Source organism: Epinephelus lanceolatus, chromosome 3 (assembly GCF_041903045.1).
Source record: "Epinephelus lanceolatus isolate andai-2023 chromosome 3, ASM4190304v1, whole genome shotgun sequence".
NCBI classification, from domain to species: domain Eukaryota; kingdom Metazoa; phylum Chordata; class Actinopteri; order Perciformes; family Serranidae; genus Epinephelus; species Epinephelus lanceolatus.
Window position 1 is genome coordinate 38367064 of NC_135736.1, and position 24518 is coordinate 38391581.

General features: G+C 38.9%; 2 protein-coding genes across 2 annotated transcripts; both read right to left on the reverse strand.

Moving 5' to 3' along the window:
* Positions 1-10: 10 nt before the first annotated feature.
* LOC117254659 (GTPase IMAP family member 8-like) lies at positions 11-8213 on the reverse strand. Its single transcript, XM_078166333.1, has 3 exons — positions 8092-8213; positions 3242-3879; positions 11-1558 (listed from the first exon to the last, which is right to left on the reverse strand). Exons 1-3 carry the CDS (start codon positions 8114-8116, stop codon positions 554-556), a joined length of 1668 nt encoding a protein of 555 aa, XP_078022459.1. The 5' UTR covers positions 8117-8213; the 3' UTR covers positions 11-553.
* Positions 8214-9416: 1203 nt separating this feature from the next.
* On the reverse strand, positions 9417-18671 carry LOC144462483 (uncharacterized). Its single transcript, XM_078166332.1, has 13 exons — positions 18607-18671; positions 14946-16922; positions 14723-14818; positions 14449-14520; positions 13830-13874; positions 13636-13710; positions 13415-13459; positions 13223-13297; positions 13002-13046; positions 12810-12884; positions 12589-12633; positions 12397-12471; positions 9417-11002 (listed from the first exon to the last, which is right to left on the reverse strand). Exons 2-13 carry the CDS (start codon positions 15013-15015, stop codon positions 10767-10769), a joined length of 954 nt encoding a protein of 317 aa, XP_078022458.1. The 5' UTR covers positions 15016-16922; positions 18607-18671; the 3' UTR covers positions 9417-10766.
* Positions 18672-24518: the final 5847 nt, after the last annotated feature.

The window sequence follows — 24518 nt, forward strand, 5'->3', positions numbered from 1 at the left end:
CACAAGTATGTTCAATTTTATTTTAATTTTATTTTTTGTGAATAAGTTATTCAGTACCATACAGATGGTAGCTGGCAGAAAATGATGGGACAAAGAGAGGGAGGATGACATGCAACAAAGGTCTTCAAGCCAACTGGACCTGGTAAGTAACACAGGCTTTCACTCATTTAAACTTGCCAGAATATGACATTTATTAAAGTTGTTAAAAAGCAAATGTACAGACACAGAACTTCGTCCTGTAAAAGTTGGGTAACATTAGTAAAACTCCCCATCCGTCCTCTTACGTCCCCTTGCATCCTTCACTCTTGAAGACAAACAAAACTTTTTATTTTTATGTTCACGACAATCTGCACCAACTTGTTTTCAAGCATAAAATGTGTGATATGTTATATATATAAAATCACCATAATTATTGAACAAACTTAATACTAAAATCTTAATGAACACTAAGTAGAACATCCACTCAGCTAGCCTATAATTTAAGCTCCATGATTTAAACAGATGATTAGAAGTTCCTAAAAGGTTGACATGAATTTGATCAACACCCAACCACTTATGAGATTACACAAGTTGGACATCTCTTTTCAGCTTCATCTCTAGCCATATTATTATACTCTTCAGACAGTTTTTGTAGTTGGTCTCTCAGTTCTTCGGCATGGTTTGCTTTTAATTCTTTTATCCTGTTTGTCATATTCTCTTCATTCTCCTCTATTTCTTTCTGTCTCTCTGCTGCTCTCTCTTCCCTTTCCCTCCTTCTCTCCTCATCCATCTCCTCCTTTGCCTTCTTCATCTCCTCCTCTAACAGTTTTCTCTCCCTCTCCCTCTCAGCCTGGAATTGTTCATTCATTTTCCTCATCTGCTGTTCATATTTCTCCTGTATTTTCCTCTCCAATTCCTCTCTTTCTCTGCGTATCTGCTCTTCTTTCTCTTTCAGGATGCGTTGTTTCTCCTCTTCGATTATCCTCTCGGCCTCTTGGAACATCACGTTGGTGTAGTGGCTGCCTCCGTTCCTCTGGGCTATATTTCTGATCTTCTGGAGCAGCTCAGTGACCTGAGAACGATCTTTTTTCTCATTATTGAAGACATGGTACTGGCCATTACATCTGGCCACGAGTTCCTGCAGGTCAGGGCTTTCAACCAAGAAGGCCTCAATAGTTGTGTCTTTAAGAAGGTCACCATGAGTAAAGAGAACCATGCTGTATCTGTCTGCAGCCTGGCCGAAGATTTCTTGAATCTTTTGCACCGTCTGCTTTTCCTCTTCAGTGAATCTGCCCAGCCTGATGACCACCAGGAACACGTGGGGTCCAGGAGCAGCGAAAGAGATGCACTGGCCTACATCTTTAGTTGTTTTGTCCATGCCGAACCTGGTGTCAAACAGACCGGGGGTGTCAATAACAGCAACCTGTTGCCCGTCCACCACAGCTTTGCCCTTGGAGCAGTCTACAGTCATTGACCTTGCGCTGAACTTTGATTCAAAGCACTGTCGTCCCAGGATTGTGTTTCCAGTGGCACTCTTCCCAATTCCAGTCTTCCCCACCATCACTATCCTCAGCTCTTTGTCATTTCTGAGGGTTTCTGTATAGAAGAACAATTAACATTACGTAAGTATTGACAATAGGCATTTATATTATTCTATAGAATTGATCTAAATCAGAGTGTAAATTTATAGATATAAGTGGGTGGAGTTATAATATAAAAGAATGACTATTATAATAATATAGAATAACGTCCTCCTGAGGCCTGAACTTTTGTTAGGTATGCATTTTTAATTTCTCCAAGCTATTTGGGATCAGTAGGACCTGATAAGTATGAAAAATGTAACATTTTCAACATCTCATTTTAAATCTCAAATTGGTCAAATTTGTTGCCATATCAACCTACAAACATTATTAATAATAAATAAACAAGTTTCAGTTATAAAATGTGATCAGGTTTTGGACCTTGTCCACTTGCGGCGAGCTTTGGGACACGCTTCCCTCTCCGCAGCGGAAAAAAGGAGCTGTCATTATATTTGGTAACCATGGAGAAAAGTAAAATTACTCCCATTTTAAATCCTTTAAATGTATTTGTATCAATTTCATTTGATCTGTGCTGCTGTTTACCAGAAGTTTGGTAGCGTATATTAACCATTTGCCATTAAGATAAATAGCTGAAATAAATCGATAAATAAGTAAATTTATCTGTTTGTATCTATGTGTGTATTTTACGACTCAGTTTGGTGTTATCATTTGCTGGGTTGTTCAGCAAAATGTTTGTGAACAAAAGTCTTTTTCTCAAATAAAAGATATGCTACAAGGGGGAAAATGAGATCACAAGTATGTTCAATTTTATCTTTTGTGAATAAGTTGCTTTTATTCAGTAGCATACAGACGGTAGCTGGCAGAAAATTATGGGACAAAGAGAGGGAGGATGACATGCAACAAAGGCCTCCAAGCCAACTGGACCTGGTAAGTAACACAGGCTCTCACTCATCTATACTTGCCAGAATATGACATTTATTAAAGTTGTTAAAAAGCAAATGTACAGACACAGAACTTCACCCTGTAAAAGTTGGGTAACATTAGTAAAACTCCCCATCCGTCCTCTTACGTCCCCTTGCATCCTTCACTCTTGAAGACAAACAAAACTTTTTATTTTTATGTTCACGACAATCTGCACCAACTTGTTTTCAAGCATAAAATGTGTGATATGTTATATATATAAAATCACAATAATTATTGAACAGTCTTATTACTAAAATCTTAATGAACACTAAGTAGAACATCCACTCAGCTATAATTTTAAGCTCCATGATTTAAATAGATGTTTTGAAGTTCCTAAAAGGTTGACATGAATTTGATCAACACCCAACCAGTTATAAGATTACGCAACGAGGTCGTCTCCTTGTTTCAGCTTGATGTCTAGCCATATCATTAAACTTTTCAGACAATCTTTGTTGTTCATCTCTCAGCTCTCTTTCATGATTTGCTTTTAATTCATTCATCCTGTTTGCCATATCCCTTTCTCTCTCCTCTATTTCTCTCTGTCTCTCTGCTGCTCTCTCTTCCCTTTCCCTCCTTCTCTCTTCATTCATCTCCTCCTTTGCCTTCTTCATCTCCTCCTCTAACAGTTTTCTCTCCCTCTCCCTCTCAGCCTGGAGTTGTTCATTCATTTTCCTCATCTGCTCTTCATATTTCTCCTGTATTTTCCTCTCCAATTCCTCTCTTTCTCTGCGTATCTGCTCTTCTTTCTCTTTCAGGATGCATTGTTTCTCAGCTTCGATTATCCTCTCGGCCTCTTGGAACATCTCGTTGGTGTAGTGGCTGCCTCCGTTCCTCTGGGCTATATTTCTGATCTTCTGGAGCAGCTCAGTGACCTGAGAACGATCTTTTTTCTCATTATTGAAGACATGGTACTGGCCATTACATCTGGCCACGAGTTCCTGCAGGTCAGGGCTTTCAACCAAGAAGTCCTCAATAGTCATGTCTTTAAGAAGGTCACCATGAGTAAAGAGAACCATGCTGTATCTGTCTGCAGCCTGGCCGAAGATTTCTTGAATCTTTTGCACCGTCTGCTTTTCCTCATCAGTGAATCTGCCCAGCCTGATGACCACCAGGAACACGTGGGGTCCAGGAGCAGCGAAAGAGAAGCACTGACTTATATCTTTAGTTGTTTTGTCCATGCCGAACCTGGTGTCAAACAGACCGGGGGTGTCGATAACAGCAACCTGTTGCCCGTCCACCACAGCTTTGCCCTTGGAGCAGTCTACAGTCATTGACCTTGCGCTGAACTTTGATTCAAAGCACTGTCGTCCCAGGATGGTGTTTCCAGAGGCACTCTTCCCAATTCCAGTCTTCCCCACCATCACTATCCTCAGCTCTTTGTCATTTCTGAGGGTTTCTGTATAGAAGAACGTTTAACATTACATAAGTATTGACAATAGGTATTTATATTATTCTATAGAATTGATCTAAATCAGAGTGTAAATTTATAGATATAACTGGGTGGAGTTATAATATAAAAGAATGACTATTATAAAAATATAGAATAATGTCCTCCTGAGGCCTGAACTTTTGTTAGGTATGCATTTTTAATTTCTATTTTCTAAAGCTATTTGGGATCAGTAGGACCTGATAGGTATGAAAAACGTAACATTTTCAATGTCTCATTTTCAATCTCAAATTGGTCAAATTTGGTGCCATAAACAAATTTCAACCATAAAATGTGATCAGGGGCCCGTTTCACAAAAGTAGGATTCACACATCCAGGATAAATGACTGAGCTGGGTTCAACGAATCCAAAACAAGAGCGTCCAGGCTTAATTGGTTGCACAAAGACCAAGCCAGGATGAGCAGACACGGATTCATCAAGCCAGGTGAAACCAATCCTAGATCAGTGCGCGCACGTGGCTTCCTCAAATAGACCCCGCCATCGATCACAGATTCACCGATTCACCATGGCAACAAAAGCGGCATAGGCCTACTTTTCCCCGTTGGAGGCAGAAATCCTCATGGAGGCTTACGAAGAGGTAAAGGATCAAATCATAAAGAAAGGCAACACCGCCACAGTTATAAAACAACTAGAGAAAGCGTGGCAAAGTATTGCAGACCGCCTGAATGCGTAAGTAGTGCACAAATACACACTCACTGCTCCGTGGAAACCATCACAATTACAATCCAAATAGTTAATTAACATCTCCGAAAACGTAGTTGTATGTGTGTTGTATTGTATTGTGTGTGTGTATAGATTAAACATGACTGGGCCAAACGGACATGGCAGCAAGTCAAGATTAAATACAAGAACATCCTGCAGAATGGTAAGTGCCCTGACTAATACTTAACAATGCACAAGTGTACACTGTACCCAGAAGGTGCCTGCTCACACATTGTCTGTACTGTTTTAGCAGCCAAAAAAAAAAAAAAAACACAAGCAAGGCACGGGTGGTGGGTCACCATCAGCTGACCTCACCCCAGCAGAGGACATAGCCTTGGCACAAAACAAAGGCAGGCGTGTGTTGGAGGGGATCCCTGGGGGGACAGACACAAACATATGTCCCTCCCAAGATGCCACCTGCTTCATACAAGGTACATTCTTCCATCTCTGCATGGGACATAATCACATTTATATTGAATCCATTTGGACTATCTGACTTTGGTTTGCCTTGCAGTTTCTGGCAGCACTGTCACACTGTTGGAGCCACCAACACCAAGACACATCATGGCTGTGTCAAGAATGTCACTCTATTTATGAGGTTGTGATGATGAGATTTTGTATTGACAGGTGAATTCTCTGGTGTGTTGCTGGGGGACAGGGGGTATGCCTGCCAGCCTTTTCTCCTCACACCATACGCAGACCCTCAGGAAGCACAGCAGGCCTATAATCATGCCCATGCCAGGACAAGGGCCAAGATCGAAATGACCTTTGGCTCTCCTGAAGGCACGCTTTCACTGTCTTCACCACTTAAGGGTCAGCCCTTTGAGGGCATGTGACATCACTGTGGCCTGCTTGAGGAAGGAGAGGGCCCCCATCACACATGGACTGGGACAATCCTGCCATCTTCCCTGATGACGACAGTGGTCGACTGGTCAGGGACCAATATGTGTTAAATTATTTTAGTTAACATGCATGCTTTAAATTTCAATTAAATATGTCCTGCAGTGGCAGAGACGCATGCTGTGAATTTCAGTTGAACACGGCCTGCATTGGCAGAGGAATTTGTGTGTTTTTTTTTTTTTTTTTTTTTTTTTTCCAATTTAAATTGATTTGGCCTCTTATGTTGTTTGTGCTGTATACTGTGTGTATACAAGCTTGCAGGGAGGCTACTGCATCCATTCATTTGTCCGTTCATTTGTTGTGTATGGATTTGTCCTGCATTTATTGCAGTGTGCAGACATGCGTGGTGTATCATATACAGACCTTTGAATGTGTATTTATTCTTGTGTTGTATAATATGCTTTGATTCCGTGCTTTCTATCTTGTAGAGTCTCTGTGTGACTTCAGTTTTGAAAGGAGCTGATGGGTTACTTGCTTTGATTTATCCTTATTCAATAAAGGAACTTCATGTTACTCTTTGATGTGTATTTATATTTATATGGGATGTGTATTTATATATAGTCTATGGGAAACTGTAAATTATCTAATGATTGCAAAATCATCTAAAATCATCATTTATCTAAAATGATTGCAATTAATGATCACAAATGTTTAAATAATGACAGTGGGTCTGGTTGAATGTGATAACAATGTGCAGTGGGCAGTGGAATAACTATTGGTTTCCGTATGTGGTGACTGCTGACTGAGATAAGGGATGAGATTAAATAGATCCTGGAACTTAGCCTGGTCTGGAGCAGGCTAACTCCACAGAATAAATCTCCACGGTAACTTATGTCATAACATATCCCGCTTTCCACTATCCCGGATAAGTTGAGCCAGGATAACCAAGATATCCTGGCTTAATCCCTTATCCTAGTTTTGTGCAATAGGCCCCAAGTTTTGGACCTTGTCCAAAAAAAAGAAATTATAACTGGCTAAGGAAATGTCTATAGGATAAGAGTAACTCTAAGATTAATTTTCACAGCTATTTCAGAACTACTCTTATTTATGCTCTAAAATGTTTTTTGTTTGTATTGCAATAGCAATACTACTGCATTATTTGTGTTTTTAAAGGCAGCAGGTATAGGTCATACCATTTTTCTTTATCTTGATTAATTTTGCACATCTGTGCTGTCATATTTGACTAAAATGTAAAATACATCTTGATGTTGATATGTTTAGTGTTGTGTCACATGCCATTAAATTAAATTATGTGGCTTATTACCCTGTTACCTTGTCACTTCCATTCCATTTTGTGTGCTAATAACTTGCTAACAGGAATGGTGTTTTACTGAACTTTCGTGTTCAGTGTTGTCATTTAGCATTTAATTACCTGGCTACTTACCCTGTAGATGCTCAAGGGTTATTCTGTGTCAACTCAATCAGATTTTGGCAGCTAAAACTTTAGATTTTGATAGTATATCATTTTAAAGAACTAAAGTCGGTCCCCTGGTGCTGTATTGTGGCTGTTTGTGGTTATGTGGTTCTTTAGCCGCTAAGGAGAGGTGCAATTAAATGTGAGAGGATGATAAATCACTCAGTAGACCTCTGAACAATTTGTCCCCCTCACTTCTGAAATGATGGTTACGTCTCTGCCTGCCCCTGTGTGTTTTCCCTCTGTTTTGATGACTTCACCTGTGTCTGATTGTCTGTCGCACTCTGATTAGCCCCACCTCTGTCTCCTTATCTTTCCCCTCACCAGAGTATTTGGTGTGTGTCACAGTATTTATGATCCATTTCACAAAGTAACAAAATTTAATCATCAGTTGCAACTTTATAACAGCCATCCAAATAAAGTTGGAATAATTCACTCATCATTAATTTATTCATTCGTTATCATACTGCCGCACTTGACATTGGGCGAGAGGCAGGGTGCACCCTGGACACTCTGTTATTGCACTATGCACTTTACTGCGTTAGGGCATGTGCAATATACCCGGGCGTCTGCAATACGCACTCAGCACTTTGGCACTCTAAACTTTAACTAGCACACCTGCACTTTGTAACCAGATTGAAATTTCTATGGTCGCCCAACTCTTTGCCTGTTGTGTGCTTTGTGGTTTACTTATGTTGTCCTTATATTGTTCTTCTCTTTGTATTTTATTTTCTTTTGTTGGCATTGTTGATTTTGTTAATCATCAGTTGCAACTTTATAATAGCCAAAATAAATATCCAAATAAAGTTGGAATAATTTGCTCATCATTAATTTATACATTCCTTATGATACCGTTTCCTCCCCCAGTCACGTGGACTGGGGGAGGAAACAGGAGTACCGGAAAAAACCCACACAGACACGGAGAATATGCAGACTCCACACAGAGGGGCCTCCAGCCAGCCAGCAGGCAGGATTGTACCCAGAACATCATTAATTATCATTTCATTGTTTGTTAACAGTAAAATAACTATTGACTAGTGATGGTTATTATAAAGTGTTACCAATTAATATTCAGAGTTTACTCATTCAAGTAAAGGCACCAGAGAGGTGCAGACAAAATGTTTACAAGTCATATCATGACTTACCACCGCTGTTTTGTTTCATGTCCATGTTTGGGTTACAGAGTGCAGAGTAGCTGTTGCTGCTGAAGTGAAAATATAGAGTTCCGTGTCCTTCTGCTGCTGCTAATGCTTCTCCTTTTATTATCCAGGGCCCCAAACCACACCCACAACTATCTCCATATCATATGTCACAGTGAAAGTAAATCTGAATCTTGATATCTGCTGCTCACTATTCAGGTTAAGTACAATATGCATGAGCTTTGTGCTGTATGTAAAAGTTATCAGATCATACATCAGAACATATTTCTGTTTTTTTTCCATCACCAAAAAGGTTTGACATTTTGTCAGCATTCAAAGGGTTAGCTAATTAATATCTTTGCCTTTAGCAAACATTTCTATTTCTGTCTCAGTCCTGTTTTGTACATTTTAACACAATTTTGGACCATCATTCCCACATTTGTGAAAGAAAAGTAGAACACTTTTTGGGTAGGGGAAACTCTGACTAAACCATCAAATCTGAGTTATTTAAATGCTGAGCCACAGCAAAAGAGGAATGGATTGGAATCATTAAAGAAATATACCCTAACCCTAATTTCTGGAGGAAAACAACTCATTTTGATACAGCAGCTCCTCAACATATAGATATACACAAAAACAGTATATATGTATGTTTCTGGAGTAAAACAGCCCCCTTATAGTGAGTACCAAAAATACCAAAAATGGACCTTGGACTTATTTTTTGGACTTTTATTTGAAATGCAATGCAATGCTCTCATTCCCCTCTTTCATCTCTCCGTCTTTGCACTGACAAACATACACAAATGTATTGTATTCAACGAGATGAAAAATTACATAAATATGAAAAAATACTAAAAAGAAGACTAATAAATAAAGCCCTCTCTCTGCTCCTCTCTCTCTTTGTACTGTCAACCAAAAGGCAAATAACAACCAAAAGATGTGTTTTATATCTAATGAGAAGTCACACCATTTGATCTTACACTCTTACACTCTTCTTTTTTTTTTTTGAAAAAACAATCTTATATCCATGATGAGTCTGTCTGTCTGTCTGTCTCTCTGTCTGTCTGCGCACACACACACACACACACACACACACATACATGTCTTTATGTCTTTGTGAGGACCACGTTTTCAGAGGTCTTTGTGAGGACCACCACTTCCACTGTAGTGAGAATGGTGCAAAAAACAAAACTATCACTAGGTGGGACTAGAGAGTTAGAATGTCACTTCAGATTTCAGAAAACTCAAAGTAAAAAAAATATTTTACTGCTATACTTGTGAGGACCAACTGCTGTTGCTAGGCAGATTTGACATACACTTTCTGTGTACTGAGTTTCTCTCTCAGTAGCCAATCAATAGACATTATATTGCTAGCATTTTGCAGACTCAACTCAGTAACAAACAGTGTTGTTAAATTGAGCTTTTGGTGTTACTACTGACTACTGTTCCACATGATTCCACTTTTATATGGCACAGTTTAGAATATGGGTGACATCAAGGATGCAGCTACCAACAATTTTCAATTTTCTTTTGATTAATCTGCCAATTATTTTCTTGATTAATCAATTGTTTTGTCTATTAAGTGTCAGAAAATGGTGAAAATGCCTTCCCACAGCTCAAGGTGACATCTTCAATGTCTTGTTTTGTCTTGACAGCAGTCCAATACCAATAGATATTCCGTTAACTATCACATATGACAAGAAAAGCATCAAATTAGCATAATTAAGAAGCTGGAACCAGTTTGGTTTGCATAAAAATGACTACAATGATAATTCAATTATTAAAACAGTAGCTGACGAATCATTTCATTAACTGTTGCAGCTCTAATTGACATTCATGCTTAAAAGTGGAAAGTAAGTTACTGTACTCACTGTACTCAAGTGCAGCTTTGGGGCTTTTTCAGTTATGCGATTTCATTTGAAGATACTCATTTTGATCTACTGCATTTAAAAAAAATATCAATCTTCCACATGTCATTAATACTAGTAACATTACATGCATTGTGTTTTTGATATACAGTATATCAAAAAGCTTAATAGTTATATTTGCTCTATTAAGAACCCAACTTGTCCACCCTCTTGACCCCATTTATTTTTAATAAGTTTAATATTTTCCTGTATTTTCAAACCCATGCAAATATTTACTAATGCCATAAGACTTAATGAAAGACTAATGACAAATGAGGTAATGCCAGAATTACTTTATTTTAGTGGCATATAGCTTAACAAATAGCCAAGATTTTTGTCCACATTACAACATCACCACATTACTGGAGAGCTGGCATCAAGGACCTAAACAGTAGCTTAATACAGATCTGGCTGTTAACTTATTCTGAAAAACTACTGGAGAGCTGGATCATACACTTCCTTCAAGTTTTAAACAGTAACTTAAAACAGATCCAGCTGCAGTTAACCATATCAGTTCCAACTTATTCTGAAAAACTACTGGAGAGCTGGATCATACACTTCCTTCAAGTTTTAAACAGTAACTTAAAACAGATCCAGCTGCTGTTAACCATATCAGTTCCAACTTATTCTGAAAAACTTCTAGAGAGCTCGATCAAGGACTTCCTTCAAGTCTTAAACAGTAAGTTAATACAGATCCAGCTGCTGTTAACCCCATCAGTTCCATCTTATTTTGAACAGGATAGTAGGGGAAAACCCGCATAACATGAAAATGAACTACAACTGTTTCCTTTTTTGAGATGTGATGGAATTGTAGACTTGGTTCTTAACATCTTTCCAGTTGCGACTACAGAGTACCTGTTCTGCTTCAATAGCCTTGACACACAGTTCTCTACCAGGAACTCTCTGCAGAGTGATGTACCGTCCCAGCTGTCGCCACACTGCTGCCTTTTCTTCAGAACTCCAAGGCCTGCGATGGCATTTTGTTTTCTTGCGAAATTGTGGATTCACACCTGAAATAGAAATTACAAATGTAGACAGGTACTGACATCCTCACTATTAAAAAATCAGGTATATTTAATTTAACCATTCACAGACTGTATAAAAAAAACTGAAAAAGACCTTTCATATTCACTGTATTTCATCATTATCCACCAAAAATCTTTTACAGTATTGTTCGCAGTATACTAATACAACCAGACATATAAAGAAATAGCTATTTTGATATACACATTATAGAAGTATTTGTATCAATTGACACATTTCTATTGTCTCATGGTTTATATTGTTGTATCACCCAACTTTATCTGTTACTATACTGTCTAATATGAATACTGCATTTTCTATGATGGAGGACAGTGTTCACAAACCGAGAAAGGAAACTGTGTAGAATTAAGTCATTCAATGTATATATAAAGATGCAATGAGAATCTAATGTTTAATGATAATGGCAAACCTGAAACAAAATCAAATGTCAATCATTGGTACCCATCTACAGAGCATCAGTAGTGTCAGTGAAGTGAGGTGACAGCAAAAAGCCCAAAGGATACTAAAAGATAACATACACCAGCCACACCCTGTTCACCCTTCTGCTCTCTGACAAAAGATTCACAAGTATGTGCTGCCGTCTGACAAGAGATACAGAAGTTTCTGCTGCTGTATCCACAGACTACAGGGCAGCTTCTTTCCTCAGACTGAGACTCCTGAACTCATCCACTGCACTCCAATATAAAAAAAAAATTGAGTAGCATACATGGACTACAACTTGATTTCATACAACCTTGTGTTGCAAAATGCTAAACGAGTCTTAATAATAACAATAATAGTAATAATAATAATAATAATGATAATGATAATAATAATAGGGGCATCAGTGGCTTAGTGGTAGAGCAGGCGCCCCATATACAAGGCTGTTGCCGCAGCGGCCTGGGTTCGACTCCAGCCTGTGGCCCTTTGCTGCATGTCACTCCCTCTCTCTCGCTCCCCCTTTCACACTTCACTATCCTATCAATTAAAGGCAAAAAATGCCCTAAAAAATATCTTAAAAAATAGTAATAATAATAATAATAATGGTCTCATTTGCTTAGGTGGGTAATACAGAGGTATCAGTATTAAACTGAGACTGTTTCGTAACCTTACACAGGCCTGAAACTTTTGTTGTGCTTTGCTTCGCACTTCCACACCGCTGCATTTCTCTTAAATGTTGTTTTACTTGATTTTATGCATTGTGTGCGCTCTATTTGTATCTTTACTTTTATTATAATTATTATTGTTCTGTGTGTTTTATCCATCTTACTTTACATTAATTATGGTCTCCTGTGCCTGTTTTGATATTAATTCCATTTGTTTTTATGTGAAGCACTTGGTCGGTTTTGGTGCAAAATATCCATTGGTGCATGGAGTTTACCTCTTTTCTCACTCTTTTTCATCTCATCCCATGGTCTTCCAGTCACAGTGTTTTGAGTCAGAACATCTATTTCTTCTGCAAGAAAAGAAGATTATCACCTCAGCATTAACGCCAGTTCATCATACTCACAGACACACTCACACCGTATCACAGTGCTTCTGCAATGAATCTGAAGTTACTGTATGTTCATACCATCTGAATCTTCAGCAGGCTCAGAAACTCTCTTTCGTCTCTTTCCTTTGGAGGATCCATCAAGAGGAAAAACAGCAAGAGAACAACATCATTGCAGCGTGAAACTACATAGTTTAAGTTATTCAAATTAAATTAATAGTGTATTAAGATATAGAACATGATTGGACACTACAGTGCAGCAGCAGGAGGAAACAAAATAAGCTGACAGAAGAAGAGTTTACCTCTTTTCTCACTCTTTTTCATCTCATCCCATGGTCTTCCAGTCACAGTTTTTTGAGTCAGAACATCTATTTCTTCTGCAAGAAAAGAAGATTATCACCTCAGCATTAACTCCAGTTCATCATACTCACAGACACACTCACACCGTATCACAGTGCTTCTGCAATGAATCTGAAGTTACTGTATGTTCATACCATCTGAATCTTCAGCAGGCTCAGAAACTCTCTTTCGTCTCTTTCCTTTGGAGGATCCATCAAGAGGAAAAACAGCAAGAGAACAACATCATTGCAGCGTGAAACTACATAGTTTAAGTTATTCAAATTAAATTAATAGTGTATTAAGATATAGAACATGATTGGACACTACAGTGCAGCAGCAGGAGGAAACAAAATAAGCTGACAGAAGAAGAGTTTACCTCTTTTCTCACTCTTTTTCATCTCATCCCATGGTCTTCCAGTCACAGTTTTTTGAGTCAGAACATCTATTTCTTCTGCAAGAAAAGAAGATTATCACCTCAGCATTAACTCCAGTTCATCATACTCACAGACACACTCACACCGTATCACAGTGCTTCTGCAATGAATCTGAAGTTACTGTATGTTCATACCATCTGAATCTTCAGCAGGCTCAGAAACTCTCTTTCGTCTCTTTCCTTTGGAGGATCCATCAAGAGGAAAAACAGCAAGAGAACAACATCATTGCAGCGTGAAACTACATAGTTTAAGTTATTCAAATTAAATTAATAGTGTATTAAGATATAGAACATGATTGGACACTACAGTGCAGCAGCAGGAGGAAACAAAATAAGCTGACAGAAGAAGAGTTTACCTCTTTTCTCACTCTTTTTTATCTCATCCCATGGTCTTCCAGTCACAGTGTTTTGAGTCAGAACATCTATTTCTTCTGCAAGAAAAGAAGATTATCACCTCAGCATTAACTCCAGTTCATCATACTCACAGACACACTAACACACCGTATCACAGTGCTTCTGCAATGAATCTGAAGTTACTGTATGTTCATACCATCTGAATCTTCAACAGGCTCAGAAACCCTCTTTTGTCTCTTTCCTTTGGAGGATCCATCAAGAGCAAAAACAGCAAGAGAACAACATCATTACAGCGTGAAACTACATAGTTTAAGTCAGTGGTTCTCAAACTGGGGTCCAGGGACCCCCAGTGGTCCTTCAGGGTGTTCCATGGGGTCCCCAGCAAAAAGGGGAATCTTTCTTTTTTTTTTAATACCATCCATAACACAAATTCTCTGATTTCAGCTTCTTAAATGTGAATATTTTCTGGTTTCTTTGCTCCTTTATGACAGAAACTGCATATCTTTGGGTTGTGGACAAAACAAGACATTTGGGGACGTCATCTTGGGCTTTGAGAAACACTGATGGACATTTTTTGCCATTTCGTAGACCAAACAAATAATCTGTTAATTGAGAAAATAATCAACAAATTAATTGACAATGAAAATAATGATTAGCTGCGGGCCCTAAAAAGATCTAAAAACAAACATTTGATCAAATGGGGGTCCACTAATCTGTGTCACTTTAAGGGTCCTTGAAGTGAAAAAGTTTGAGAACCACTGGTTTAACATGATTGGACACTACAGCACAGCAAAGCTGACAAGAGAAGAGTTTACCTGTTTTCTCAGCCCTTTTCTTCTCATCCAATGGTCTTCGAGTCACAGACTTTTGAGTCAGAATGTTAACTTCTGCAAGAAAAGAAGATTATCACCTCAGCATTAACTCCTGTTCATCATACTGACAGACACACTCATACCAAATGAAGAAAATGCTGTAGTTATTTCATTATTTTGTGACATTTAGAGACAACGCAGTTGATGAATCCAGAAAATAATCAACAGATTAATCAATAATGAAAGAATGTCAGTTGCAGCCCAACAAACTTCATACCATCTGAGTCTTCGAAAGACCTCTCATTGAAGCTCTCCGGATCATTTCCACTGACTTGTGACTCCTGTACAGCTCCCACTTCTGAAGATGGGGGAACTGTTATGATAGAACACAAACACAAACAACATTCTGTTAAAAAGGGTTAACAGACAAACATCATTTTCAATACTCAAATTGCAAATGTGATTTTGGTATAATTAGAATCTCATACTTTCATACTCACTTTCTAGGCCTAAATCAATCTCATCGAGTGATTTGCCTTTGTAGGCCTCAGTTCCAAGTTCTATTGCCATGAGCAGCTTGCTAATCTTTGCAAGTTCTCTGTTAGCCGGTAATATTCACGATGAACACGAATATCATGTCCCATGAATTTAGCGAGTTGGTCCAACTGATTTTCTTTAAGGTTCATGATCTGACTCATTGTAGCCACATGTTTCCTCAGGTAGGTTGATGTGAGTGTTTCAGGCTTCCTTGCCCCACTTGCAGCCGCATACTTCCTCAAACAGTCTGAACCTCGGAGATGGGATCCTGAATTCTGTCTTGCAAAGACATACTCATTACTGTCCAAAATGTCATTGTCTTCACTCCTTTGCTCAATGAGGAAATCAAGCGATTTGGTCATCTCCCTGGTTAAAAGCACAGGCACTTTGCGATCCCTCTTCCCTCTGATCACCAACCTGGTGAACTCATGACTCAAACCTTTCTCCAGTTTTGAGAGGCCCTGCATGATATCCTCATTTGGTTCCTCTGCGGCTCTGTTCTTGTAGGTCAACAGAGGCATTTTTGCTGCCTCACCTTGCCGTCTTCGGTTAAAAAGTATGATTTGTAAAAGAAGACACTCACTAAGAGTCTTGTATGCTTTCGGGTTAGGTCCTGTCAAGAGTATCTCTTTTGCCTCCTCCTCTGTGGTCTTTAAAACCGTGTTAAGCTTCATCACATCTTCTGTGAGCGGGATCATTTCTTTTTTGTTCCACCTGTCCTCTAAGTTTGTTCGTGCACGGCGTGACACAAACAGATCCCACTCCGCAGATATCAAGCCCAAGAAGCTCCTCACTCTGGCTGCAGCCACTTCATCTTCAGCCTTTATATGTTGCCCAATCACAATGTCACATGTTGCCTTTAGTGAGTGCCCTAATTTTAAAGCAAGAGAAGGTGTCTTGTACCTGTACTTAGATTTGGTGAAACCAGATGCTTTTTTTGCTGCCTCTACAGCTAAGTGAAACTTAGGTGGCACTAAGACATCTTGTAGCATCTTCACTTTGTGGTCAATGGACTTTGCAGCAAGTACAAATCTCCCCAACTCCCTCATCTTTTGACTGATATGACCATGTTTTGACTGATCACTCCCGTGTTTCTCCAGCAGTCTATCACCAAATTCACATATGAGTGGGTCATTTTTGACTTCAAGAGACACCTTGTCAATGACCATTCTGTTAACAATGTCTGAGCACCTTTGTGTAGATTGTCCTCTGTGTGGAACAAGAGATGAAGCAGCAGTTTGAACTCTTCGCCTTTTCTTGGACTGAACTTCTGGCTCACCCATCATTTTACGACACTGTTTCTCATGTTTCCATAGTTTATCTTTTAAGAAGAACCCAAAACAAATGTTGCACGGTAAATAATCTTCTGGATCTGCATGTTCTGATGGCTGTGTGTAGGTTACTATCTCACCTTGTCCCTTCTGCAACACCTCAATGTTATGATAGTAATTGCCCTTCCTGCAAAGTCCCTCTAACATTTGGCGACGCTTCTTTGAGGATGGTGGAAGGTTTGTTGCTAGGGCCACTTCTTTTTCATCGCTGTGTTTCCGCGTTAGATGCCGTGCCATTTTACTCTGTGGTTTTTTGCAGTATACACAGTAATGTCTTTTGTCCCACTTCCGTTTTTCTCCCTTGATGCAGCATTTCACTGCCATTTGTGACTTCTCCTCATTCTCACCATCAGCGCTGTAATCTGTGTCATGGTCATCTCTGTCTCTGTCAATGTCATCTGTGTTGTTGAGTTTTTCATTTGCATCAGTTAAGGTTTTGGTAGGTGAAGTTGCGTGAACTTCTCTGAGTTTATCACATTTTTTCTTGAATTTTAGTTTTGCGTTACCGTCATGATTTTCATTGTCTGAGGAATCTGAAGATGATGGCGCATAATCACTTTCCAGATCATAACTGGATTCCGACAGAGAATCAGCTTCGACACAGTCCAACTGAAAGAAATAAACAGATAAAAATGTAAATGTTTCAAATCTTGAATATGGAACTAAACCTAGAACTAATCACTCAAAATCACAAGTTGGCTTGTAGACCAAATTTGGATGAAATTCAAGGAAGAAGCTGCAGAAACAGCAAATCATCATTTAATATCTATTATCCATTTAAGAAATACTGCGCTTGCTCAAAGTCTATTAGTTCAAATATATCTTTTTTCAAAATAAACAGGTCTGTTTGGAAAAAAAAAGTATTTGAGGTCAATAGTTGCAGTAAAGATTTATGATGGATTATATGAACATGTAGAATTTAGGTTAACCAAGAAAAAATGTGTTATTATAGAACTATAACACTACTAATCAGTGACATCTGTGAAAAACATTGTACTCACAACAGCCTCACAACCAATTAACGAAGGAGGTGAAAATTGATAAACAACAAAGATTTTCTCAATGTAACTTTACTCAAATCAAACTGATCTTTCTGACTTCATAGAAATCAAAGATCATGTGAATAGTTTACTGAAGCATCATAATATAACCAATAACCAATTTCTCTATTAGGGAGAATGGGACACAACCAAAATTGATGCTTACATGTTGCATGGCTCACTATAACAACATGCAACAAGAGGTTACAACTAGGGTTGGGCGATATGTTCAAATATATGGGAGATGTGAGTGTCTGTGTGAGCAGTGCGGACAGAGCTGCTGTTTGCAGACAGATAGCTGCTGTGTGCTGGGGAGCTTTAGAGGAGTGGTGGTGGCAGAGCTGGAGCTTCACTGGAGGAATAAACACTGAATCACACTCGGCTCAGAATTTATTTTTTAAACTTTTGGAATTAAAAAGTGGATTTCAGTGGATTTACACACTGTTGCTCTTCACTGCCTCTCTCTGCCATTGCTGGCCTGTATATGCTACTGGGTGACAACAACGAGAAAAAAGGTGCACATTTGAACAGGCTGCCATGGAACATTTATATTTGGTGCACATTTGAACAGGCTGCCATGGAACATTTATATTTGGTGCACATTTGAACAGGCTGCCATGGAATATTCATAATTTGGTGCACATTTGAACAGGCTGCCGCTCCCGTGAGAACACTCCCGTCAGTAAGCGCAGACGCAGATGCAGTGCATCTTCAGCCCGCGGACATGCGCCTCGTCAGTTTCAAGCGGCACCGTGCAGCAGGAAGAGCTCCACTCCATTAAGTTTAACACGGACAATTAACAACTTCTCTCTTTTGATGTGTGTGCGTGAATGATTAAGGTGAGAAGCCGCCCATGTTTACAGATTGTATATGCATATTTGTAAGAATTAAGAAGACGTAAAGCTATTTTTCCTTTTGTAAATTTCAGAAACACACACACGCTACACTTGTAAACATCCTGCACTGAAAATTAAAGTGTCGTCTCGACCCTGATTCTCTAGCTATAATCATTTACTCCATAGTTGTTCTACCCAGATCAGTGTGTCCCTGAGGTCTCCTTCCTCACATCGCTCAAGCCGTGAGCTGCACTTGTGCGTGTGTGTGCGCTGCTGATATTACGCAATGTCAGTCATGCTTTAGACTGACCGGCCGATCGCAGGTCATGGCCGATCACGTGAGAACCAGCCTGATTCCGACTACTGCCAATAAATCGGTGCAAGTCTAATGGTAAACAAGCCAAATTAAATACATACCAGTTCCTCTTGATCCTTCTTTTTTCTGTTCATCATCTATAAAGTAAAATATAAAATAAAATTAACAAAAAGCATTGTTACAGACCAATGTCTACTTTATCAGGTACACCTGTACAGTCTATTGCAACTCAATACAACAGCTCTGCCATAAATTGAACCTTTAGGAGCAGGTGTTCCTCAGTGACACTGTCAACAAAACTGAACATTGTAGGCACAACAGTACAAGATTGCATTACTGTACCAGAGTGCAGGTGTACCTGTGCCTTTGTGGACTTTGTGGTCTAGATGGAAATGTCTGGAGCCGTCTGGAGACACTCTAAACAATCTGGTAAAAGAACTTTTCAGTAATATTAAAGCCTAATCATTTATTTTCCTCCTTGTTTCTAAACAGTATTCATGATTTCTATATAAACATTTAATCAGATGAAAGGACATTAAAACTTAGAATTGACTATGAACTATGTAATTGACTATGACCTATGTAATGCTGCTAGTTGCTTCATTTATGAAGAATGTCAAGAGACATTTTAGCAAAAAACAAATTAAAAAGGACTTTGTTTTTGTTTTTTATTTCACAGGGTGCACTGTATTTCAAGCTGTAATAACAGAAGCATAATGTGATGTGATCTAGTTTGTGGTGGTTGTGATTACATATTGCCTAAATAGAAATGTACCTATCAAGTAAAAAAAAACATTTTTAAATTTTGGTCAGGCATGATTAATTGTAGATGTCACGTTAAAAAAACAAACAAAAAAAAAAAAAAACAGTAGATGGGTAAGGTAGGGTTTAAAGAGCAGGTGGTCGCTAATATTTCTATTCAGACGTCAGCATGGTTTCTCTTGAAAATGCACACTTTGAGTTACCTACTTTGTACACGTTAGTTAGTAGTTACATGAATTTTCATAAATAACATATATTCGATAGCCGTTGAACTTGGAGTTGGTAACTTAATTGGCGTAAACCTAATTAGCTGTGTTGTGTAGAGCCGCGGGGCTCTCACTGTTCCAGAATATTCAGTGCTTCAGAAAATAACCCTGAGCCTATTTTATAGGCCTCTGCTCGAAAATTGCATACCCATAATGAAATGAGTATCTCTCTGCAACCACACTGGGACACTTGTGAGATTTGTTAAGGTGTGTAAATATCAGTACATGTGTTATATGTGAAGAGTAAATAAAGCACACAGCACATATGAAACATTTTGAGGTTTGCCTAAAAGAAAAGCATTTAAAGGATGATTATCCCTTTGGAATGATGCAGCTGCAGCTCTAAACCTCTATCACATCATAGTACAATATGTGAACATTAACTCTGCAAAGGCTGATTCTGATAAAGTGAAGCAGAACAATACTAGAGAGGTTTTAGTACAGATAATTCAGGCGAGCTCTCCAAAATTGCACCATGTTTGCATGTGATTTTTGTCATGTACAATCCTATATCTTTAATTTATTTTTTCTGTAAATGATGTTTAGGGTATACACATATAACTGTCTGTTTCGTTTTTCCACCTATTTCTGTTGTTGTTGTTGTTGTTTTTTGGCCCCTATCTCTCTGATGCTTGTCTGTGTTTTGCGTAACGTGGCATCAAGTTAGAGCCCGAAATATGAAGAGTGGGTCGGCATGGAGTTTGATGTTTTGTTATTTATTTAGTTGCTGTTTGTGCTGTGTTTGGGGCATGTAAAAGGGTTTATACAGCCTTGTACCCCAGGTTCTGCTGTTTAATTTGATGTGCAGCATCACTATTTGTGATTAGTGCATTGTTTCACTGTGTTTGCAAAGTCACTCCCAAAATCTCCCAATCTGGGGACTTTTGGTTTTAACAGTATCAGTCACTGTCTAGCTTTCAAATAATATTGGTGTCCGACATACAGCGAGTCCAGCAGCTGTAAGAGCACAGGTTTCATCCACCATTATACATACCGTAAAATACACCTTTAATCAGATGTTTAAACATTTGACACCAATCATATAACTTTAGCAGTGTAATGAAACAGAGACTGACAAACACTGTGTTTTGCTCCCTTGCTAATTAACGTTAGCTTTCTCTCTGTCTGATTAAGTACAAGCTAACATTAGCTAAACTGTTTCACTCAGCCTGGAAAGCACACCGGACGGCTAGCAAAGACGTCTATTTTTTGGCCTAATGTAGTTTGATAAAACATGAAATATGTCTTACCTCGATTAATTGTAGATTTTTCTCTTGTTCTGCTTGGGTCTTGGCTGTTATTTCCATGTCATATCTCTCCTGGCAGTCATTGTGATGCTCCCTCAGTCGCTGCAGCCTCCGTGCCTTTCTGTGTCGAAGCATGCTTCTAATGATGCATTCAGGTCCGCAAGGAAAGTCCGAATTGTAGGTGTTCGTGTTGAATGGAAGTTTAACAAAACTCGAAAATGTTACTCATGAAGTTAAATATCCTTACTGGAAATCAATAATCTAAATGGAGTTTATATTTAACTCTTGGTCATGAAATAATTGCTACAACATCAGAGATTTGAGCTGTCCTCCATTTTAGTATAAAACAAGTTCAATCAGACCAGTACAACTGTATCCCATATTCCCTGAATGCAGCATTAAGTGTACGTGCAGGTCGGTGAGGTGCTTGATTGTTTCTCCCCTCCCCACCTCCAGTGGCCTGACTTGACTGTGAGCTGTTGAACAGAGGCACAGCCACAGCAGTATGCATGAATTCAGTTTGAGCAATATCCCAACACAAGTCTACACTTTATTTTATGCTTTTATTTACTCAAGTACTTAGTAGCACAAAGTAATTCAAATTATTTACCAGCTGAAACATTAAAGCAATGATCTAAGTAATGCATCAATTATTATGATCTAATGATAAATGATAAAATTACACTACATTGCTTACGTTTATTTTGATATTTATACTTTAAGTATTAATAATGTAACTGTAAACTTAATAAGTATACAGTTAAGTATTTTTTTAATGCTGGACTTTTACTTGTAAGTGAGTATTTTAACATTGGTATTACTACATGTACTGATAAATGTGATCCTGGCTGTAAACAGGCCTGAGTGTCAGAGCTGAGAAGTGCAGAATATTGTTTGGTCCTCTGCTGGCTTCAGCTCAGCCTTAATTGATGGGCCATCAGGAGGAGGGGCGCTCCCCCCCTGCACTCAGACTGCTGCAGCCTCAGAGCAGAGTTAACCCTTTGGGCCCTAGGCGTTTTTTGGGGTATTTTTACTGCCTTTACTTTTAAGCTCATATCACAGTCATTATAAAGGCTACACACACATGCTATATCTTGTTTTTTTTTTCAGGACAATCTGGGCTATCCAGTTTTGCCATCATTACATGTCGTTCTATGTGCCTGTATTTTATATTAATTTTTATATCAATGACAAAAAAAATTCTGTGTCACTAAATTCTCACATTTTTACATGTATCTCACCATAGCAAGTTGGAAGTAGACATATTCTGCCATATATGAAGAGGGGAGACTCTCTGGAATCTGGCAATATAAGAACCATGATGCTGGGACATTCTGTCACTTCACAGCTGTCCAAAACATGTGGTTTGTGCCAGACGGACATGATTGCCAGTATTTTTTCATTGTTACAAGAAATTCCATTGACTCATTCACAAGTCAAATACGTGTTTTATCTGAAATAAACATGCAATATTTACATCTAAGATAATAGAAATATAGTCAACCAAGTGCAATGATGTCCTCCAAGATAATATTTGCCACTTTGTTTGCAGTAATAAAAAAAATTCTGGACGTTTTCTTGTCGACATGATCTTGACTTAAGCCTTGTTCACATTACACGACTGGCCGACCAATCTTAACCCTTAAAAAACCAAGCCATTTATTGCTATTTTTTGTCCGCCTGGCCTCTCTGTCTATTAATGCATGTATAATCTCAACCCTTTCATGCACAGTCAAGTAATGAACATCTTTTTTTTCAGGACAACCTGGGCAATAATAATATGTATGCTAAAATGATGCCACATGAATGGATCAATAGTTATACAGTACAGGCCAAAAGTTTGGACACACCTTCTCATTCAATGCGTTTTCTTTATTTTCATGACTATTTACATTGTAGATTCTCACTGAAGGCATCAAAACTATGAATGAACACATGTGGAGTTATGTACTTAACAAAAAAAGGTGAAATAACTGAAAACATGTTTTATATTCTAGTTTCTTCAAAATAGCCACCCTTTGCTCTGATTACTGCTTTGCACACTCTTGGCATTCTCTCCATGAGCTTCAAGAGGTAGTCACCTGAAATGGTTTTCCAACAGTCTTGAAGGAGTTCCCAGAGGTGTTTAGCACTTGTTGGCCCCTTTGCCTTCACTCTGCGGTCCAGCTCACCCCAAACCATCTCGATTGGGTTCAGGTCCGGTGACTGTGGAGGCCAGGTCATCTGCCGCAGCACTCCATCACTCTCCTTCTTGGTCAAATAGCCCTTACACAGCCTGGAGGTGTGTTTGGGGTCATTGTCCTGTTGAAAAATAAATGATCGTCCAACTAAACGCAAACCGGATGGGATGGCATGTCGCTGCAGGATGCTGTGGTAGCCATGCTGGTTCAGTGTGCCTTCAATTTTGAATAAATCCCCAACAGTGTCACCAGCAAAACACCCCCACACCATCACACCTCCTCCTCCATGCTTCACAGTGGGAACCAGGCATGTGGAATCCATCCGTTCACCTTTTCTGCGTCTCACAAAGACACGGTGGTTGGAACCAAAGATCTCAAATTTGGACTCATCAGACCAAAGCACAGATTTCCACTGGTCTAATGTCCATTCCTTGGGTTTCTTGGCCCAAACAAATCTCTTCTGCTTGTTGCCTCTCCTTAGCAGTGGTTTCCTAGCAGCTATTTGACCATGAAGGCCTGATTGGCGCAGTCTCCTCTTAACAGTTGTTCTAGAGATGGGTCTGCTGCTAGAACTCTGTGTGGCATTCATCTGGTCTCTGATCTGAGCTGCTGTTAACTTGCCATTTCTGAGGCTGGTGACTCGGATGAACTTATCCTCAGAAGCAGAGGTGACTCTTGGTCTTCCTTTCCTGGGTCGGTCCTCATGTGTGCCAGTTTCGTTGTAGCGCTTGATGGTTTTTGCGACTCCACTTGGGGACACATTTAAAGTTTTTGCAATTTTCCGGACTGACTGACCTTCATTTCTTAAAGTAATGATGGCCACTGGTTTTTCTTTAGTTAGCTGATTGGTTCTTGCCATAATATGAATTTTAACAGTTGTCCAATAGGGCTGTCGGCTGTGTATTAACCTGACTTCTGCACAACACAACTGATGGTCCCAACCCCATTGATAAAGCAAGAAATTCCACCATTAATTAACCCTGATAAGGCACACCTGTGAAGTGGAAACCATTTCAGGTGACTACCTCTTGAAGCTCATGGAGAGAATGCCAAGAGTGTGCAAAGCAGTAATCAGAGCAAAGGGTGGCTATTTTGAAGAAACTAGAATATAAAACATGTTTTCAGTTATTTCACCTTTTTTTGTTAAGTACATAACTCCACATGTGTTCATTCATAGTTTTGATGCCTTCAGTGAGAATCTACAATGTAAATAGTCATGAAAATAAAGAAAACGCATTGAATGAGAAGGTGTGTCCAAACTTTTGGCCTGTACTGTATGAGTATAAAAACAAAAGAAAAAGCAAAACGGAAATTGAATGTCACAGAATTTAATTCAAAAAAGATACAGATCAACAATGTACAAGCTTTTTCATTTTCAAATATGTTTCTCTCAGGCCTTGGCTATCAGGAGAAAAAGATCCCAACATTCTAACACAAACACAACAAAAAATATTTACATTTTTACATTTTTTCTCCACTCGTTTTTTCCCTCACTTCCTCAGTCACTTGTGCCACTCCTTGAAACAGTTTCTGTCTGGAACAAGACAGAGGGCTACAT